The 18,642-nt window shown below is 46.1% G+C and overlaps 1 protein-coding gene across 24 annotated transcripts in view; it reads left to right on the forward strand.

Annotated features, from left to right (window-relative positions):
* Dysf (dysferlin) overlaps positions 1-18,642 on the forward strand; it is a 210,458-nt gene that overhangs the window by 14,319 nt on the left and 177,497 nt on the right. For all 24 annotated transcript variants that reach the window (XM_063229580.1, XM_023564790.2, XM_003469012.5 and 21 more), the window contains exons 2-3: positions 11,720-11,775; positions 12,646-12,737. In XM_063229580.1, coding sequence (XP_063085650.1) covers positions 11,720-11,775; positions 12,646-12,737 — 148 coding nt within the window. The remainder of the gene's footprint in view (positions 1-11,719; positions 11,776-12,645; positions 12,738-18,642) is intronic.

The following is an 18,642-nucleotide window of genomic DNA, read 5'->3' on the forward strand; positions in this document are numbered from 1 at the left end:
GAGGGGAGTGGGGAATTGGGGCCACGTAACTGGGCGTTAGGACATCATGCGGTGAAAATGGTGTTATTCATTCATTCATTCAACCATTTTCCTTATGGAACCCTGACCATATTGAATCTACCCATCTTCAGCCAGGAGGAAGAGGAACAGAATAGGATGGATATGGCCTTTGGAGGAATTTTGAGAGATGTCAAAAATGTTTTTCCAGAATCCGGAAGTTAAGCCTCTGTATTTAGCGTCTCTGTCTGCGAAGGCTCTGGGATGTGCCCGGGTCCCTCCTCCCCAGGCGTCTCCACCCTCCCCCCCTTTTCAGGCAGGGATTCCCATGGGAAGGGGTGTCTCAGGAGGGGAAAGGGAAGAGGAAAGATCTGTCAAATTGAGAGAAAGAACAATAGCTGTGAGTCAGGACCCCAGTTCTGCAGAAAAAAGATAAAGAGAGGAGGACATTTTTCTCTTAGCCAGGAGCCATGCTTTGTGGAATTGAAAACACATGCATATCACAAAAGATGGCCCGGTGTGTAGCAGACAGTGCCAGGGCTTTACATGAAGTTTGGAAACAGTACAGATGCCACGGTGCTCTTTGGTTCTCATCTGTGAGCTCCATATACTCCCAAGCAGCTCCCCAGGATAATGTAGATTGAATGGCACCGTTTAACAGAGATCTAGGTAGAGGATTTTTTTTGAGAGACAGACTTCCGGTGTAGTTCAGGTTGGCCTTGAACTTACTATGTAGCCCAAACTGGCCTTGAACATGCTGCAGTCCTGCCTCAGCCTCCTGAGTACCGGGATTACAGGGTTGTGCCACCACTCCCAGCTCTAGGTGTAGTTTTCATTCTTTGTTATGGGGACAATTTACATATGCTCCTTTTAAAAACTGTGCTTTGAAATCTTTTAGATAGTATTGTCATTGTCATTGAACAGCAACGTGTCTGGGTATTCACTATGTGAGAGCAACTTCAAGGTGAGGTCCTTAGTTTTCCCTTTCCATCAGTGCTGCCTAGGCCTTTGCTGATAGGAACTGGGAGGTGGGGCGAGCTTGGGGTGGAGCACTTACCTAGCATGTGTGAAGCTGGAGGTTCAATCCCCAGCACCACCACCAAAAAAATAAAAAATAAAAATAAATAAAAATTGTGGGGGCTCACCACTGTCAAAAAAATAATTTCCCTAAGGACACTGACCCTTGGAGCCACATCAACTGTGAGCTCTCAGATGCTCTGACACCCCTTTGTGCCTGTTCATAGCTCTTTCCTAAGCTCGGCAGCAGTCGTCTGGTGGCTACTGCTATTTTGCAGATGAAATGGAAAGCCTGGAAAGTTACATGATGTGTTTTGGGGTCACAGAAGGGAACTTCAGCCCTTGGAGTGGGCACTGCCCTTCATTAGGCAGGTGTCCAAATCTGTTTAGCTCCCCTGAGTTACTGCCCAGGCCTCTGTATCCTGCACACATGCACCTGCTGTCTTCCACACACCTTTCTATTCCCTACTCTTTATAAAGCCTTACAATTTATTTGCACCGGTGAGGCTGTAGGAAAATTCAAGAATAAAAGAATGTAGCATCTCCAATTATTCAAAGTCTGTATTTCAAAGCCCAGCTTCCTTGCCACCTTGTGTTTGAAGCCACCCAGGAACCCCTGGCTATCAGTCTCCTGTCTGGATGCAGCAACATCTTATTAGGTCTGCTAGTACAGTCCTGAGTTCTGCTGGCCTGGGCTCGGTACTCAGCTCTGCACTTAGGACACCTGGACTCCTTGAGGACAGGGAAATGTCTTGTTTATCCATTGGCGCAGCCCAGTGTGGAGCACAAGTAGGCGAGGGTTTGTGCTTTTTCTGGCCCTGCCTCTAACCACCCTCCAGCTGTGCCTGGGTACCTCACTCTGTCTGGATGTGGCCCTTCTATTTCGCTGTGCCTGCGAATCACTTGAAGAGTGTGTTTGAAAAACAGATTCCTGGCTTTCATCTGAGAGCATCTATCTGGTGAGTCTAGAGAGTGAACGAATCAATATTTGGGTCATACTGGGTATGGGCCATTTTGGAACCACATCTTGAGAAAAAGGGCTGGAGATACTGGGACAGGTAAACCTAAAGTGCTTTTCTGCAGGGCGGTTGCAATAGAGTTTGAGGCTGAGTGGATGCTCAAGGACGGCTAGCCACTAGAATCAGACCTAAGACTTACAAAACACCCAGCACAGGGCCTCTACCCTGTCCTGCACCGGAATGGTGTGGAGAGCTTTAAGAAACCTCACTGCCTTGATCCCTCTACTCTGGAAGCTGTCTCTCTGAGTGCAGCCAAGGTATAGGTGTTTGTGAGTGTTTTGGAGGGCACAGCGGGGTAGCAGCCCTCTTATGAGAAGCCACCTTGTACTGTGTACTCTGTTCCAGTATACAGCTTGAAATGTATAAGAGGTGATCAAAATATACCGTAAATGTTTGAAAAAATTTATTATAATAAAAGACATAATCCCCTTTAAGACACTCCCTGTTGCGTCAAAGACACGTATCCCATCATTCTTGCCACTTTCGGAAGCCGTTCTGGAAATCCTCTTTCGTGAGTGTTTTTATGAGGTGTGATAAAGCACGTGGTGGATACTGCTCTGGGCCAAGTACCATCTATTGGAAAGGCTGGATCTTAAAAGTTTTACAGGGTGTCATCATTCACTTTTTAAGGTAGATCTGGTACCGTTCAGCTTCTGATTCTTCTCCAACATCAAAATGACCATAAAACATAAATGTTTTGAGTTGAGTCCGAGCATGGAGATAACCACATCGGTGCAGCTAAAGACACCCATGAAAGAGGATTTCCAGAACTGCTTTGGAACATGGCAAGACTGTGTGACAAGTGTGTCCAAAGCCACAGGGAGTATTTTGAGAGGGATTAATGGTAATGTGTCTTTTATTGTAACCAATGAAACAAATTGAAGCACGCCTTGTGTTTTTTGGTCATACCTCATTGGGCTGGGCTGGGTCAGCGCTGGGCTCGCTTTCCGTGCAGTTGTTCCCTGGGCATTCCAACCTCAGATGTAATTTCAAGACCTGCCTCCCAGAATAGACTGTGAGCTCTGGGAGGCTGGACTCGGGTATTTTCTGGCTTCCCTGTTAGAGACCTCAGGGAGGAGGCTATTAATGAATACTGGTTATACCTTTGTTCTTGTAACAATTAATTAGTTACTTAAAAGTGCCTGAAGTAACTGGGCTGCCCGCCAAATAGTTTTAACTGATCATATGTGTGAACGGGCAGCATCATTTCCTACAGCATCTGATAATCTGTGTTTCTCTTCTGCCCTATTTTCCATTCCCGTAATACGGCTATTTATATCCCCTTATTCATACATTTAGTTCATTGAGCAAATATGTGAGTACCTACTGTGTGCCTGTGGCTGTTCTGAGTGGTGGGGATGCATCCAAGGACAAAACTTCACCCCTGCTGCTATGGAGTTCAGTATTTTATTTCCTTGAAAGCCAGATCTGCTGTGTTCTCGCCTGCTCAATTTCTGCTTTGCTTCCCCAGGCTCCCAGCCTAGAACCGAGGGGCCGAGACTCACCCCCCAGATCTTCTGTCCTCCCCCTAGCTCTCTGGCCTCTTCCTCCTCCAGCCTCACTTCTTCCTTCTGTTGCTTAGCAAGAACCTGGCGATCGTAGAGTACTCTCTGTCCTTGGGGAACACTTCTGCCTCACCTGTCAGGGAAGGTGGGCTGTAGGGCCTTTGGCCTCTCTGGACTGGGTTTAGTGTTAGAAGTAATTTATTGCACTGCAAATGGCTTTCTGTTTTCTTTTTATGAACATAACATGTACTCATCATAAGGAATGACAAATTATGGAAAGATGGGGCAAAAATTATATAGATCCCAAATACTGTCACTTGAATTAATAATTTTACATATTTCCTCCAAGATATTTTTTCTTTTGAAAGAAAGCTACCTTATGAGATTTAACACACAAGTAAAGTATATAAAATAGATTCAGATTTGTGTGTGTGTGTTGGGGGTACTGGGGATCAAACCTAGGGCCTTGCGCATGCAAGGCAAGAGCTGTACACTGGTCCACATCCCCAGCCTGGCACATAAAATAGAAACGTATGATTTAACACAATGGTTTTCAACTAGGGGCGACTTTGTTCCTTGGGTAGAGACCAAGGGCACTGCTGCACAGGTTACAATGCACAGGGAAGCCCCACAGCATTCACCATGAAGATTTACTTGGCTCAGAATATTGACAGTGCCAAGACAGAAAAATCCTGCTTTAATGACCACAGTGTGACGGGAGCCACAAGGACATATCGCCCACACCAAGGAGCCTTGCTGGCCCCCTGCTCACCTGGAATTTCCTAGACTCTTTGCCTGCCTCTCTAAAGATGATTCCATCCAGACTTTTCTCCCACACGTTTACGTATTTGTATTTTTATTTGAAAATAAGCAAGAGGTATTATCTATCAAGGTACAGTTTATGTAACTTTTAAAGATGATGTGGAGTATTTTATTCTATGGATGCACGATAATGGAATTAACACATGGAATATTTAGATTGTATCACTTTTTATATTTATATCCATTTCTTAAGTTATACTGTTACTGTTAGGAATATCCTGGTGGCTGGATCTTTATTTGCTTTGGGCAAATATCAGAAATGGAATTTCTATGTCAGAAGTTACATATGTATTTAAGATTTGCTGCATTTCTCAAACTGCTCTCCCAAGAGTCTGTACTAACTCTTTTCTTCTATCAGCCAAGCATAAGAACTTATTTTCTTAAAATCATACAAGTCTTTAACAAGTTCTTACTGTTGAAGTAGTGTTCGTGAGCCAGGCATGGTAGCTCATGGCTGTAATCCCAGCACTCAGGAGGCTGTGGCTCCAGTTGGGGTTTAAAAGGTTGAGAAAGAGAAGGGGTCCATAAGCGAGGGAAAGCAGTGCTCTCCTGGTGGTGTGGAGGCTGATAGCTGCCTAGGTCTTGGGGTGCACTGGGTCGGGTCCCCAGATGGGGAGATGGACTGTACCTACTTTTTGTTAGGGGTATTGGTGCCAAGAAGTGAAGCAGAAGCCTGGCCTGTCTTCTCTGCTTCAGTTGCTGCTGCCTTCTGGTTGTCTGCCAATGGTTGAATTCCTATCGCTTTTTTTCCTATATCTTGTGGGTTTTCTAATAGAGGTGGCATGAGAGTGTCCTGCACAGAGCAAGCCCTCAATGCATACTTGTGGGATAGAGGGAAGGTTACCTAGGCGCTGCCTGAAGGATCTGAAGGCCCCCAGAATATCCAAGCATATGTCCTGTCACCCGGAGCCAGAGCCCTCACCCCACCCCTGCACCCTGCCTCCCACCCTGGCCCAAACTTCCCTCTCTTCCCTCCTGCTCTCAGCAGAGATGCTGGCAGCCACTGGTATGCTGCCAGTCAGAGCCTTGAAGTCATCCTGCTCCTCCCCGCTTCCCTCCCTGTCCTGATACTGGTCAGTAGACCCAGGCCCACCGCTTGTGTCCCATGTCCATTTCTCACCTAGACTTTTAAAAAACTGTGGTAAGACACACAGCACATAAAACCTATCATCTTAACCACTTGAAAGTGTATACTTCAGTGGTACTGTATTAAATGTGTTAGGCGCCTGAGGGTGTAGCTCAGTGGTACAGCACATACACATGAAGCTCTGGGTTCTGTTCTCAGCACCCAGATAAACCTCTCTAAACCAAAACCAGAGCCAGGCGTGGTGGCTCATCCCTGTAATCCCAGCACTTGGGAGACTGAGGCAGGAGGATCGTTGCAAGTTCAAGACCATCCTGGGCTACAAAGTGAGCTGAAGGCCAGCCTGTACTGCATAGTGAAAACCTGTCTCAAAAAGACCAAAAAAAAACCCAAAAACAAAAACAAAAAAAACCCAAACCCAAACCACTCATAACAAAACAAACAAAACCCACATGTACCCCGTTGTGCAATCGTCACCGGCATCCATCCCCAGAACTGTTCGTCTTCCTCAGCTGAAACTCTATGCTCATTAAACGTTAACTCTCTGTCTGTTCTCCCCAGTCCTAGCAACCATCATCCTGCTTTGTCTCTGTGATTCTGAGTCCTCCCACTGTTTCTTGTAAGTGGAATCATGCAGTATTTGTCTTTTTGTGACTGGCTGAGTCATTTAGACTGGAGAAGCACCCCAGGACTTTGGCACAGTTTCACAGATGCCTGCTGAACCCCAGATCTGTACAGGAGTCTAGAGGGAGTACGGTCCCTTCCCTTTGCCCCTGGTATGAGCTGGGAGCTCTCCAGTATGTTGAATGACATACTTAAGGCCACTTTCTCAAGGTCAAAATTAATTACCAAGGATAGGACACATCTAAATCTACGATGAGGATGGATCTACTGAACTCCTTTGTGATTAGCCATTGTGCCTTCCCTTCTCATGTCACGTGAAAGTCATGTTGATATTCTGGGGATGTAGTGCGCATCAGTGACCCCTACCTAAAGTTATCCAGAGGCCGCAGAGTTAGCTCTTCTGACGAGGACTCACTGAAGTCTCTCCAAAGGATTTTGTTTTCTTCATCTTCGGAGAAGACAGGAAGTGGGAAATGGCTAAAAAATGCTTAACCCAGTCCCTGACCCATATATCACCCAATTATGCTAGCTGGGAGTACCAGGAAATGAGTTTCTGAGCAGACAATTCAAGAGAGGCTACAGATAGAATTATCCATGCTTCTCCTGTTAGTCACAGGAAGCTGGCCTGTGACAGGGCAGGGAGGTGGACACTAGCTTACCTCTCAGCTCTCCCAAGAACGCTATGCAGCGTTCTTTATTATGATCATCAATTTGCTGCCAGGGGAGCCAAGCTAGGAATGTGAGGCGCTCTACCCAAGGACATGTGGTATAGCTATTACTGAACGACTCCAAAGCCAAGTGCTCACTTCTGCGAGAGCCACAGCAACATGGCTTACAAGAGGGTTGAGGCACGTCTGCACCAGCATCAGAAGGTGATGTGTACCCTTTCCAGGACTCCCCATCCCTGTGTCCGCTGACACAGAGCCATGCCATTAAGGAAGCCTTATGGAACTTACGTTCACCAAGAACAGTGCTTCTGGTGAGGAGGTGAACTTGCAGCCAACTTTGGAAAGAAAGAGACCCTTCATTTCTCACCCGTGTACTGGGTGCCTAGCTAAGTACTAGGGTAACTAACACAAGTGAGCCACAGAGTAAAGAGCCTAGGACGGCCAGCGCAGAGCCACACTGTTCTCCCGCTACGCAGTGCATGTGGTCCCAGCTGGCTGAGGGAGCACCAGAGAGAGAAGCCAGCCCTGGGAGAGTCAGGGGGGCTTACCAGAGAGACAGCTGAGCTGGGTGTTGAAGAGTCAGTAGGAGTTCACTGGAATTCCCTTTTTGCATCACAGTGGAGCACAGAGAGGAGGAGAGGCAAAGTGAACTCACAACTGATAGGCTGCTGGGTGCTGGGCACCTCGTACATGCTACTTTGTTGAATTTTCACAGTGCCTTCTGGAGGTATTATTATAATATGACCTTACAAATGAGGAAACTGAGGCTGAAATCTTAAACGAATTCCCTAGGACTCTTTCAAAAGGCCAGAAGGGTCAAAGTTGGCTTCATAAGGACACTGACAGTTATGTGCCTTTTTCATTGTGTTGGTGTTTGCCCTGCTGGCCACCCAGCGAGGTGGGCTCTGGATGCCAATCAAGCCCTTGGCAACAAAACATGGCAGTTGTATTCTGTAATGCCATGTACTCACTGTTTAAAAAAAAATCTGATTTCCCTTAAGAATGTCCTTGATGATGCAGAAAAATTGTTTAATCCTCTAGTACATGTGTTTATAATATTTTGTAAGGTGAAATGGGAACGAGCACAGAATATTTCTGCTGTACACTGAAGAATGGGTTTTTTCAAAGGAAAAGCATTTGCATAATTGTTTGAGTTACAAGCTAAACTAGCCACTGGTTGGTTGGCTGTTTTTTTTTCTCTTTTTCTTTTTCCTTTTTATGGGTACCGGGGATGGAACTCACGACTGCCTGCTTGCAAGGCAGGTGTTTATGCCGCTGAGTTAAACCTCCAGCCCCGGCTGTTTTTTTTTTTTTTTTTTTTTTTTAATGGAATTCTATTTTACTGGAAGAATGACTGACAAACTGTGGTTATTCAGACATGAGCATTTCCCAGATCGTTTTCTTTTCTTTCACTTCTCTCTCTTCCTATCTTCTTGCCTCTCTTCCTCCTTTCTTTGCCTTTTATGTGGTTTTGGGGATCGAGTCCAGAGCCTGGTGCATCCTAAACAAGTGCTATATGCTCATCCCTAAGTATTTTTTGGAAAATGAACAAGATACAGTTAACCTTTATTATTTGTTTCTTTTGAGAATAAGTAAACTTTTAGAAAATTTATATTTTCTAGCTTCCCAGATTATAGACTTTCCTAGTGAAACTCATGGTGATATTAATGAATGTGATATATATATATATATATTTTGTCTTTTTGAGACAGTGTCTTGTTACGCAGTTCAAGTTGGCTTTCAGCTCACTTTGTAGCCCAGGGTGGTCTTGAACTTGCAACAATCCTCCTGCCTCAGCCTCTCAAGTGTTGGGATTACAGGTGTGTGCCACCACACCTGGCCATGAATGTGATACTTTAGTAATGAAATGTTTTAGCATTTGAAAATCTACATAACTCATTGAATAAAAAATTTCTAAATGACTTATGCATTTTAAATGTTACAGAATCACGAGTGGGTAGGAGGTCCTATCTTGGTTATTTTTCTCTAGTTGCTGGTAAAAAATACCCTATGCCCAGAAGGAAAGAAGGAAAGATTTATTTAACTCACTATTTGTGTGGAGGTTTCATTCCATAATCAGCTGGCTCCAAGGCAGGGTAGCATGCTGCAGGGGCGACCCTTCAAGGCAGCAGCTGGCAAAAGGAGCCAGAGCAAAAGAGAAAAGAACAAACCTCTTCTCCTCCCTTAGTTTGTATGCAGTCCATTCCCCACCCCTACCGCAGATGGAGTGCTCACAGAATCTCTGAGCACAGAACCTGGCTCCCTGCTGAGTCCCTTAAGTAAATTTCTAAACTTTTCAGGCTGACACACTGTATCAATCATAACAGGTCCTCTGAAAGTACAAGACAGAATAAGCAATCTAATATGGCTAGAGTACACAATGTTCATTAATCTAGATTTCAAATCGAAACTTACCTTTAAGAAGTTTAAAAATTTCTACTTGTTGAGTTTTAATGTGGTTTCAAAGGATAATCACAATTACCCAAAAATTCATTAATACATGACATATCTGGCTGGACTTTCTTCATGGCTAGCATCCAAAATGAGGTATGTCAATAGATTGAACACAGAAGTAGATACAATAATTCAGCCAGGCATTAAAGAGATTTGCGAAAATGGAACGCGGTGTCACTTTTTCTTTTTCCTTTGTTTTCAAAGTTAGAGTTTTTACATAGAAATATGTCACGTTAATATTTATTGGAATTCTTATTTTTAATTTTTTTATTCCTTTTGAAACATGGTTTCACTGTGTAGCTCAGGCTTGCCTTGAACTTTGTCAGCCAGGTCAGCCTCACATTCACCACGGTACTCCTGAGTGCTCGGATTATAAGCGTGCACCACTGTGCCCAGCCTTCTTGTCATTGTTTTAAATTCATTACTAACTTAATATTTAAAATGCCTCAGTTTTAATTTCTAATACTAGACAATTTGATAGACACAGCCACCTAAATAAAAGCTCCTTAAATGCACAGCAATTGTGAAGAGTGATATCTGGGACCTACAAATTAGAGAAATACTCCCTCAGGAATCATAGAAAAGAAGCAGTCCATGGTACTGTTCCACAGTGCACCATCTTTCCTGCATCATGATTTTCAACTAAGAGGAAAGGGGTGGGGGCTCACCGGCTCCCACTGAGCAGATTTATCAGAATCTCTACAGAAATGCAAGCAAGCTGAACCACTGCTTTCTAGATATCGCTGCCTTAGATTTACCAGGTCCTCATCTGCTCCAGCACTTTGCAGATCCCTTACCCATATTTTGACCCTTTCTGCTTCCTTCCCTGTCTTTGCTTGCTCAGCACCTGGTGGGTAGGGGGTGACTTCGCAGGAGCTGCGCGCATCAGGCTGACTCAGCACAGAGCTCGTGCTCCTGGAGGTGTTTCTGGAGAGTTCAGGACCTTCCAGTGAAGCTGGTATTCTCTGAAAGCAAAGCAGTCCAGGTGGCGATCAGCGCTTTTCACTGAGACTCTCACAAGTAAATGTTCTGTGTCCAAATGGACACTCTCCGTTGTCTTTTGAAGATTCAGGCATCTGTTCCTGATGCTTGCTGGGAAAGTCGATATGTTTATCCCACTCTGTGCCCCTCTTACTGCAAAGCGCTGCAGAGCTAAGCTTTATTAGATGCTTTCTCCTTCTGGGGGCTCTCAATGGCTCTGTTTTTCCCCCTGTGAGTTCATATAAGATGGGTCCACATCTTAGTGGACTTCGGAACTGTCCTCACTCTGATCCTGTCAGTCCATAGGTGACACCTTGAGGAGGGAGGCAGGAGCTCTGTCCAAACTCACTGTTTTTTCTCTTCTCTCTTTGTTCTCTTTCTGGTTACTTGAAAGAAATGTACTTAACTGGACCCAGCAATGGACCAAGGGCTGCAACCCAGACCCATCCCCCTGGCCCCAAATCTTTCATGAGAAGGAATTCCCCACTCAGAGTGACAGGCCCAGGCACCAGGAGAGCCCCCTGCGCATCCTCATTACCACATTTCCCTCGTGGCTCACCTGCCCCACTGCACTGGACGCAGATGTCCACTCTTTCACACACAAATATGGCATCCGGGACCCCAGGGGTCAGGGCTCGGCATTACCATTACAGTCTAGATTCTTCTTGTTTGCCCAGTGCAGTTCTGCAATCCCTCAGGCGGGCAGAGCTGGCTCAGGACAGCTTGCTTCACACAAACCCCTTCCAGGCCTTGGAGGAGAGGAATTTTGTTTTCATGGAGGTAAAATTCCCTCTACCATAAAATTCAGTGTTTTAAAACTATTTGGTAGTGAACAATTTAGATTTGTTTTAGGATGCAGTTTTGCACAACTATTGTCACAATCTAATTCCACAATCTAATTTCTGAAAAGAAATTCTGTGCCAATCAATCAATCAACCAACCAACCAATCAATCCCTATTCCCATCCCCTCCTACTTCTCCCATGGAAGTCATGAATCCACTTTCTGTTTTCATGGATTTGCCTGTTCCGGACATTTTCTATAAGAGGAATCCTACAGTATGTGAAGGCAGATGTTTTCATAAAGAAAAATGGAACAATTTTTAGGGAAGATTGTTCATTTTTTAAATTTTAATTTTATTTTTATTTTTTTTGTCTTTTTCTTTTTTATCGGTACTGGAATTGAACTCACGACTGCCTGCTTTCAAGGCAGGTGCTTATACTGCTGAACTAAATCCCCAGCCCCTATTTTTTATAATTTTAAAACGTTTATTTAAAAAATCAGAAATGACAACAAAAACATTAAGAAGACTGAGCCTGAGTTTTCTCTTGGAAAAACACCCTTCTGATGAGGCTCCTGTTAGTGGTTCCAGAGCTGAGAGCGAGCAGACCTGTGGTTGGCGTTGAGATTTCCTTTCTCAGGGAACCTTGTGGTTTTGTAGGAATTCCTTTGGTGGCTGAGCACAGTGTCCGTCTCAGCAGCCAGACCTAACTGGGTGGAGAGTACAGGTGGGGTGCATCTCTCCATTGTCCTTTTTGTGTCTCTGTAGGGGTGAAGAAGAGAACCAAAGTCATCAAGAACAGTGTGAACCCCGTGTGGAATGAGGTATGCTAGTCTTTCTCCATCTCTTCTCTCCTTTTGGTGCCTCGTCTCTGCTGACAAGTTGGTGGAGGAGGAAGCTGCTTCAGTGTACTCTTCGTGGTGGGGAGGGCTGGGGCTCCACTGTGCCAACTAAATCCTTCTGGTCCTAGCAGCTTGGGAGGTGGGTTGTAAATGGAGACTGCCCTGTGGCGTGGGTATGGTATGGAGACCAGTAAGGTGCCTTCCCCCACCCGCAAGTGGAGGATTTTGAGGGACCTCCTTGCCTGCCTTACCCCCTCACACAGGCCGTTCAGTCTGCCCAGAGCTCACCTCTTCCCCACCACCCTCCCTGACTACCAGGTCCTCCAGTGGCTCCCACTGGCCTCTGGCCCTCCCTCAGCTCTCTCCATTCATGGCTCTTGTGGGGTCCTACTGGATGGAGCCCTGGCTACCTTATGGGGACAGATCAGGGTAATCAGAGGAGCCTTTGCTCTGCGGAGCATTTTGGGACCTCTGGTGGCCCCTACCTGATATGACACTAACTCACCTGCCCACCTGGGGCTGGCTTTCCGGACGAGGACAATGATCTTGGTCCCTGAGGACCCCACAGGTCACCTGGCATTTTTGTAGCTGTAGTTTTTTGACTTAGGTTCCTGGAGGAAGAATTGGACTTGGCCTGGGGCAGGGGAGAAGGGGACACGAGAGTGTGACTCAGCTGTCACTGACAGCTCCAAAGTCTACAATGCTGGTGTTTATTCACTTTCCCACCCACTTACACCCTCACTCATCCTCGAGAGTCATGCACCTGCTCGGCACCCTGGGCCACAAGGGCAAACCAGAATGTCTCTTCTCCTGGGGCCACAGGTTAAGACCCTATTTCTCCTTTTCTTTCAGGGCTTTGAGTGGGACCTCAAGGGCATCCCTCTGGACCAGGGATCTGAGCTTCATGTGGTGGTCAAAGACCATGAGACGATGGGAAGGAACAGGTGAGGGGGTTCGGAGGTGGATGGTCCGGGGCTTGAAAATACAGGTAGGCTATGGTGGATGCAGACTGTAGAATCTGGTCCAGAGAGCTGGTATTTTTTTTAGGGCTGCCTCTCCTAAGCCAGGAAGTACGGTCTTCGGTAGATGCTGGGGAGAAATTGTGGCCTCAGGAACCTAATGTAGGTGCAGCTGCGAGTGGCCCAGGCTCCAGGGCTAGAATCAGGTGTCCCAGGGTTTACATGGACAACACGTGCCCCAGGGAGAAAAAGGCACCTGGCCTCCTGCTCCAGCCCAGAGGCTCCAGGGCGGGGCTCCTTGTTGGGCTCCCTCCCTGCCCAGGCCAGGCTGGCGAGGGCAGCGGCACACTGCAGGAGGCGGGCAGGGAGGCAGGCAGAGCTGCAGCCAGCGCAGTGCTCTCAAAGAGGGCCGTGTGGGAGACGTGGGAATCGAGGTGAGATTTATGATTTAGAAGTCGGAACAGTAATAATGGTAACACAGCCTGGCATCTCTCTTGTTGTGGTTTCTGGGGAGAGTGTTTCCAGGTGAGAAGGGGCACTAGCAGGAGCCGAGTCATGGTGACACAAGCAGGTGTCTTCTAGGTAGGTGATGGGTGGCTTCTCTGGTCATTGAAGTTCTGAACCTTATAAGTTGCTGACAGGGATGAGCAAGAACAACCCAGCTTGTGGACTGACTAGTGGTCCCGTTGGGTGATGGTGGGTGTGAGTAGACTGGGAGATGTGGCTGGCAGGCCTTAGGATCTGGGATTCCACGGTGGGCATGCCAGTGCCCTGTGGTGTTAGGTGCAAGCAGCAGGCTGGGTTTAAGTCTCCGGTGCTGTTTATAGACATCAAGGCCCAGCAGTCAGGTGTGGGCTTACTGTTTTGTGACCCTGCTTACAAGGGACCCTTTGTTTGGGAACTGGGGCAGCTGGTATCTGAGCCTTGGAAGCCTGGCTGTTTACCCTGAGGGTGGAAGGGGAGGAGTAGGAGGAGGAGACCCTTGGTGGGTCTCAGGCTCCAAAACACCTGGAAAGTTTGAACTCTTACATGCTTGGTAGAAAAATTCAACTGCTACCATCTTTTTGTGGCCGTGTTGACATGGGTGCAGAGTATGGTATTTGTAGGGGCAGAGAGGATGGTTTCACTGCACCCTCGGAAGGAGGGCTGCAGGGTTTGCGGCCTGGGCCTGCTGCTTGGCCTCCTCTGCTGTGGGCATCTTGGGCCTGTTTCATCCAGCTTGGAGCTCAGCAGCCGCCACTGCACAGGAGTTGGGGTTGGAATCAGTTCAGGCTGAGCTACCTACCTATGCAGATGCTTTGGACGAGACCAAGCAGCCTCTTTTACCCTGAACGATGGGCCAGCAGGTCAGGGAAGGAGCAACTCTGGACACTGGGGAATCTGAAAGGCTCCCTGGAGGCCACTCACAGTGACTGGTGGGCAGGGTAGGCTTCGCAGAGGTAGAAGGGGAGGCTATTCAGTCTGTGCTGGGCTCAGGTCTCACTGGAGGACTCAGTTTCTTGTGTAGCCCTGAGAACAGGGAGCAGTGGGGGCAGATTGGGAAGCGGCCCTCAATGTCAGGGCGCCCATAACAGTAGCAAAAGCCTAGCTGATTCTTACAGAAAGCTGAGCCAAGTGCCAGGCCCTGTGCTGAGCCTCATACACAAGCTCTTTCTGCATGGGTTAGGTACTGCTATGTACCTAATCATCATTATAGGTGGTGCAGCTGTAGGTCTAGAGATTCGAGAATTCTCTTAAGGGCTAGTGATGGTGGAACAGTAGTTGAAGGGCAGGTCTTTGTGACACACTCATGATCCCTTCGCCCCTGCTTCTCTCAAGAAAATCTCTGAAACCCCATGCAGTTGCTGGGTCCTTCTGAAAAGCCTGGTTCCCCTGCTATTACTGGAGTTGAGAGCATTTAGTGAAGCAGAGGTAGGCAGTCTGGTTACTGCAGGGCACATGGAGGAAATGCATATTTTATTTTGTTATCATACTCAGCATTTTTCTTGGCCTGGTGGAGAGTTTCTGAGGCCACAAAGTCAGCAGAAAAGCAAGGGCTGGCTGTAAACATAATTTTTGAGCTTGGCCATATGTGGCCTTGAGCTGCTGTCATCCTGCAGGTCCAGCCTGATTCCTGCCATAGCCCAGGGCTCAGGGTCATACGTCACATGGCGGAGGATGGGTGCACCGAACACTGGGGCCCTCTCACTGGGTCTCTTCTAGCTCCTGGGGGCAGCCAGCTCCCTGAAAACCAGTCTCCACATGATCAGGTCACTGCAGGCTAATTTTCTAGAAGTCAGTTCCTCAAATATCTATTTGCAGAATGGCTAATTTACAAAACAGTTTACCGGAACTTTCTTTCCTACAGCTACTTGGATGTTTTTGATTTTTCCAAACATTTATCTTACTGTTGTACTTCTAGCTTTTAAGAGTGTAATTAAGTGGAAATATAAACTTACATTCATAAGTATGTGAAGAAAACAGAGACTATCCCAGGAGGAAATGATGGGAGCACGGGGTCTTCCACCTTGACCGCAGGTCAAGGGGCAGGGAGGATGGTTTCACTGCACCCTCGGAAGGAGGGGCTGCAGGGTTTGCGGCCTGGTCCTGCTGCTTGGGCCTCCTTTGCTATGGGCATCTTGTCTGGAGGCACAGGGTTCCTGCAAGGGGACTCTGTGACGCCCCATAACTAGACCAGAGAATATTTTAATTCTTGTCAAAAGTGGAAAGGAATTAAAGCAAGCTTAAAAGTAGTGAAAAGTCTTAAGTTTGTGAAAATAATAACAATAACAATAAGTAACAGGAGCAGCCATGTGGCAGTTCAGATTTTTTTTTTTTAATTGGTACGGAGGATCGAACTCATGACCGCCTGCTTGCAAGGCAGGTGCTAATGCCGCTGAGCTAAATCCCCAGCCCCGGCAGTTTAGATTTTGAAAGAAAAAGAAGTTCAAGAAATTCAGCTCAGTGAACATGTCTCCTGGAATGCCTGCCTACTCCTTGCCCTCAGGTCACCACTCTGGCCAGGGAATGGTGATTGCTGTCGTCTGTCCGACTGTTCTCAGTCTCCTTTGTGGCTTTGGTGAGGTTGCAGTGGGTTTTCCTGCAGCCACACCCTCCATTTCTGGGATTTCTGGGCATGTCTTCTGTGTGAGCTCAGGAGTGTCCTTTATGGGCCCTCTTCAGAGCAGGTAGTTTATAGCTCCAGACAGTTCTTCCGCTCTGTCCCCTTCTGTCTGTCTCTGTCCATCCCCAACCTCCATCCTCAGCTTCTTCTATCTGCATCTAGAATTCCCTTCAAGCCCGCCCTCATTTTGTGTAGCGTCTCTCTGCACCTCTGTCCACAAGACTGTTGTTTTGCTCCTTTGCTTTGTTTGTTTGTTTTTTTCATTTTTATTGGTACCGGGGATCGAACTCACGACCGCCTGCTTGCAAGGCAGATGCTTATGCCGCTGAGCTAAATCCCCAGCCCCTGCTCCTTTGCTTTCTTGACTCTTTATCTTCTTTTAATTCACTCTCTCCCTCATCTCTTCTCCTCTACTATCCCTCTGCTCTTCCCTCCTTTTCTCTCCCCTCCCTTTGGCTTCTGGTACACTTGGCACTGTTTTTTTTTTTTCTTCCTGGTGACCACTGGCAGCTTTCGGATGTTTGCTTTACACCAGACTTGTCTTCTGGCCCTTAGTGGGATCTCGAGAGACCATCCGTGTGTTCATCCATCCATCCATGATTCAAGAATAGGACCTCAATCTGGGAACTGCCTTGGAGATACTCAGGACCCCACCAGCCCACACACCCATGAGTGGGGCAGCCCTAAGCCTGAGAGACCTCAGAGCCAAGGGGGTGGATTAGCTTTGCATGGACAAAATTGACTTTCAAATGCCTGTAAAAGGAAGCTTTGGTCTTAGAGATGGAAGACACTTAGGCTAACCCAGCTGCAGAATCTGGAATCCTGTTCTGGGCTCTACTGGACAGCTTCCTTTGTATTACAGTAGGCTGTTTAGAAGGGAGATACGGGGGGAGGTGATCCTGGTCCCTGTCCAGATCTTTGGCACCTGGGATGTGCAGCCCAGACACGCTGGTTTCACTGGGCTGGGCTGGGCTGGACTGCACAGCCTCACCTGCTCCCCAGGTTGAGTGTTTCCACTCTGCAGCTGGGCTGAGAGCTCCTGGTCCTGGACTCCAGACCAGGATGCTCCACTGAACTTTGTGAGATGATAGAAATCTGGTGTTTGAGTGGGCAAGAGGATTGAGGAGCCCAATCTTAATGTTTATTTAATTTCAGTGACTTAACTCCCTAGAGTTACTGGTTACTGTATTGGACAGGGCAGATCTAGATCTTACGGATGGTGTTGCAATTTTGTCTACTTCTTAAAATGAACTGGGAGTTTATAAAAATATCAGTATCTGAGCACTACACCAAATGAATTAAAGAAGAAACCCTGTGTTGCCTGTAGGTGTTCATGCTTTTGGAAACCTCCCAGAGCATACACAGTGCAGTCTGGGGGAACCTGGAGTGTTATAGCAGTTTGCCCTCGGGCAAAGGAACCACTCAGTTTTTCCATGGATTTGCAAAGGGTTAAATATAAATGATCACTCTTCTCTTCTTTTCTTTTCTCTCTTTTTTTTTTTTTTTTTTTTGGTACTAGGGATCAGACTCATGACCTCACACTTACCTAAACGGTCACTCTTGTACTTGTTTAGCTGTGTAACTATCAGTGAAATAATCACCACAACATAATAAATAAAGCAATAAGTACTGTATCAAATCAACTGAATAAAAGAAATAATACATAAGTATTTAATAAAGTAAAAATAATACAAATTATAAAAATAAACTACACATGGTAGAATTATAGAAGAAATGAAAAACAAACAGTGATATTTGATAAAATATAATGTGGGGAAAAAAAACAAAAAACTAAACCAAAATCAGCGTTGAGGCTCTTTAGGTGTTTGTTTTGTGGTGGGGGCGGATTGAACCCAGATCTTTGCATTGAGCTACATTCTCACCCCTTTTTATTTTTTATTTTGAGGCAGGGTCCTGATAATTCACTAAGTTGCCCAGGAAGGACTCTAACTTGTAATCTTCCTGCCTCAGTCTTCTGAATGCTGAGACGATACAGGCATGTGCCATTGTGCCCAGGTGTAATGGGAACCTTAAACAAAAAATGATTGCTCCCAATGAAAATAACTTTGCAAAAAGAAGGTGGTTAAAAAAAGGAAACAGTTTAATTGTACTTTATAGAAAATGTACAAATACATCAAACTAGCTTAAATTGATTTTTCTGGAAAATGCCTTCCCAGTGGAAATTAATTAATTTAGTTGTATTTTTTATTTAAAATGTTCAGAAAAGAGAAACATAGAAGTCAGGCATGGTGATACATGCTTGTAGGAAGCTGAGGCAGGAAGATTGCAAATTCAAGAACAACCTGGGCAACTTAATGACTTAGTGAGACCTGGTCTTAAGACAATAAATTTATTTATTTATAAATAAAATTAAATTTTAAAAAGCACTGGGGAATCTAGCTTATCTAGCGAATACTCTGGGTTCAACACCCAGTACTGCCAAAACAAAAAAACAACACAAAATAAGCATGGAAGAATAAAGTCTCCATGGGGTCAAACATCCATCTGGCCTAGCAACAGAGTTACAATGATGCTCATCCTGACCTCAATAATTCACTAGCTTTAGGCCAACCAGGGTAGGAGGAGCAGATTCAACACATAATCATATAGAGCACCAAGATAAGTGAGAATATTGTAAATATTGTGTGAGACACACATATTACTGTTATTATTCTTTGTTTATCTGAAACACAAACCTAAGTATTTCACATTTTACCTAGTAATTCTACTGGCCCACTAGTGTGACTGCCTTCTTTGCTTTAATCAGTCGGCATAGAAGGAGTCCTG

The sequence above is a fragment of the Cavia porcellus genome, unplaced genomic scaffold (genome assembly GCF_034190915.1).
Source record: "Cavia porcellus strain 051 isolate PalLab524CR breed Dunkin Hartley unplaced genomic scaffold, mCavPor4.1 scaffold_18, whole genome shotgun sequence".
Lineage (NCBI taxonomy): Eukaryota > Metazoa > Chordata > Mammalia > Rodentia > Caviidae > Cavia > Cavia porcellus.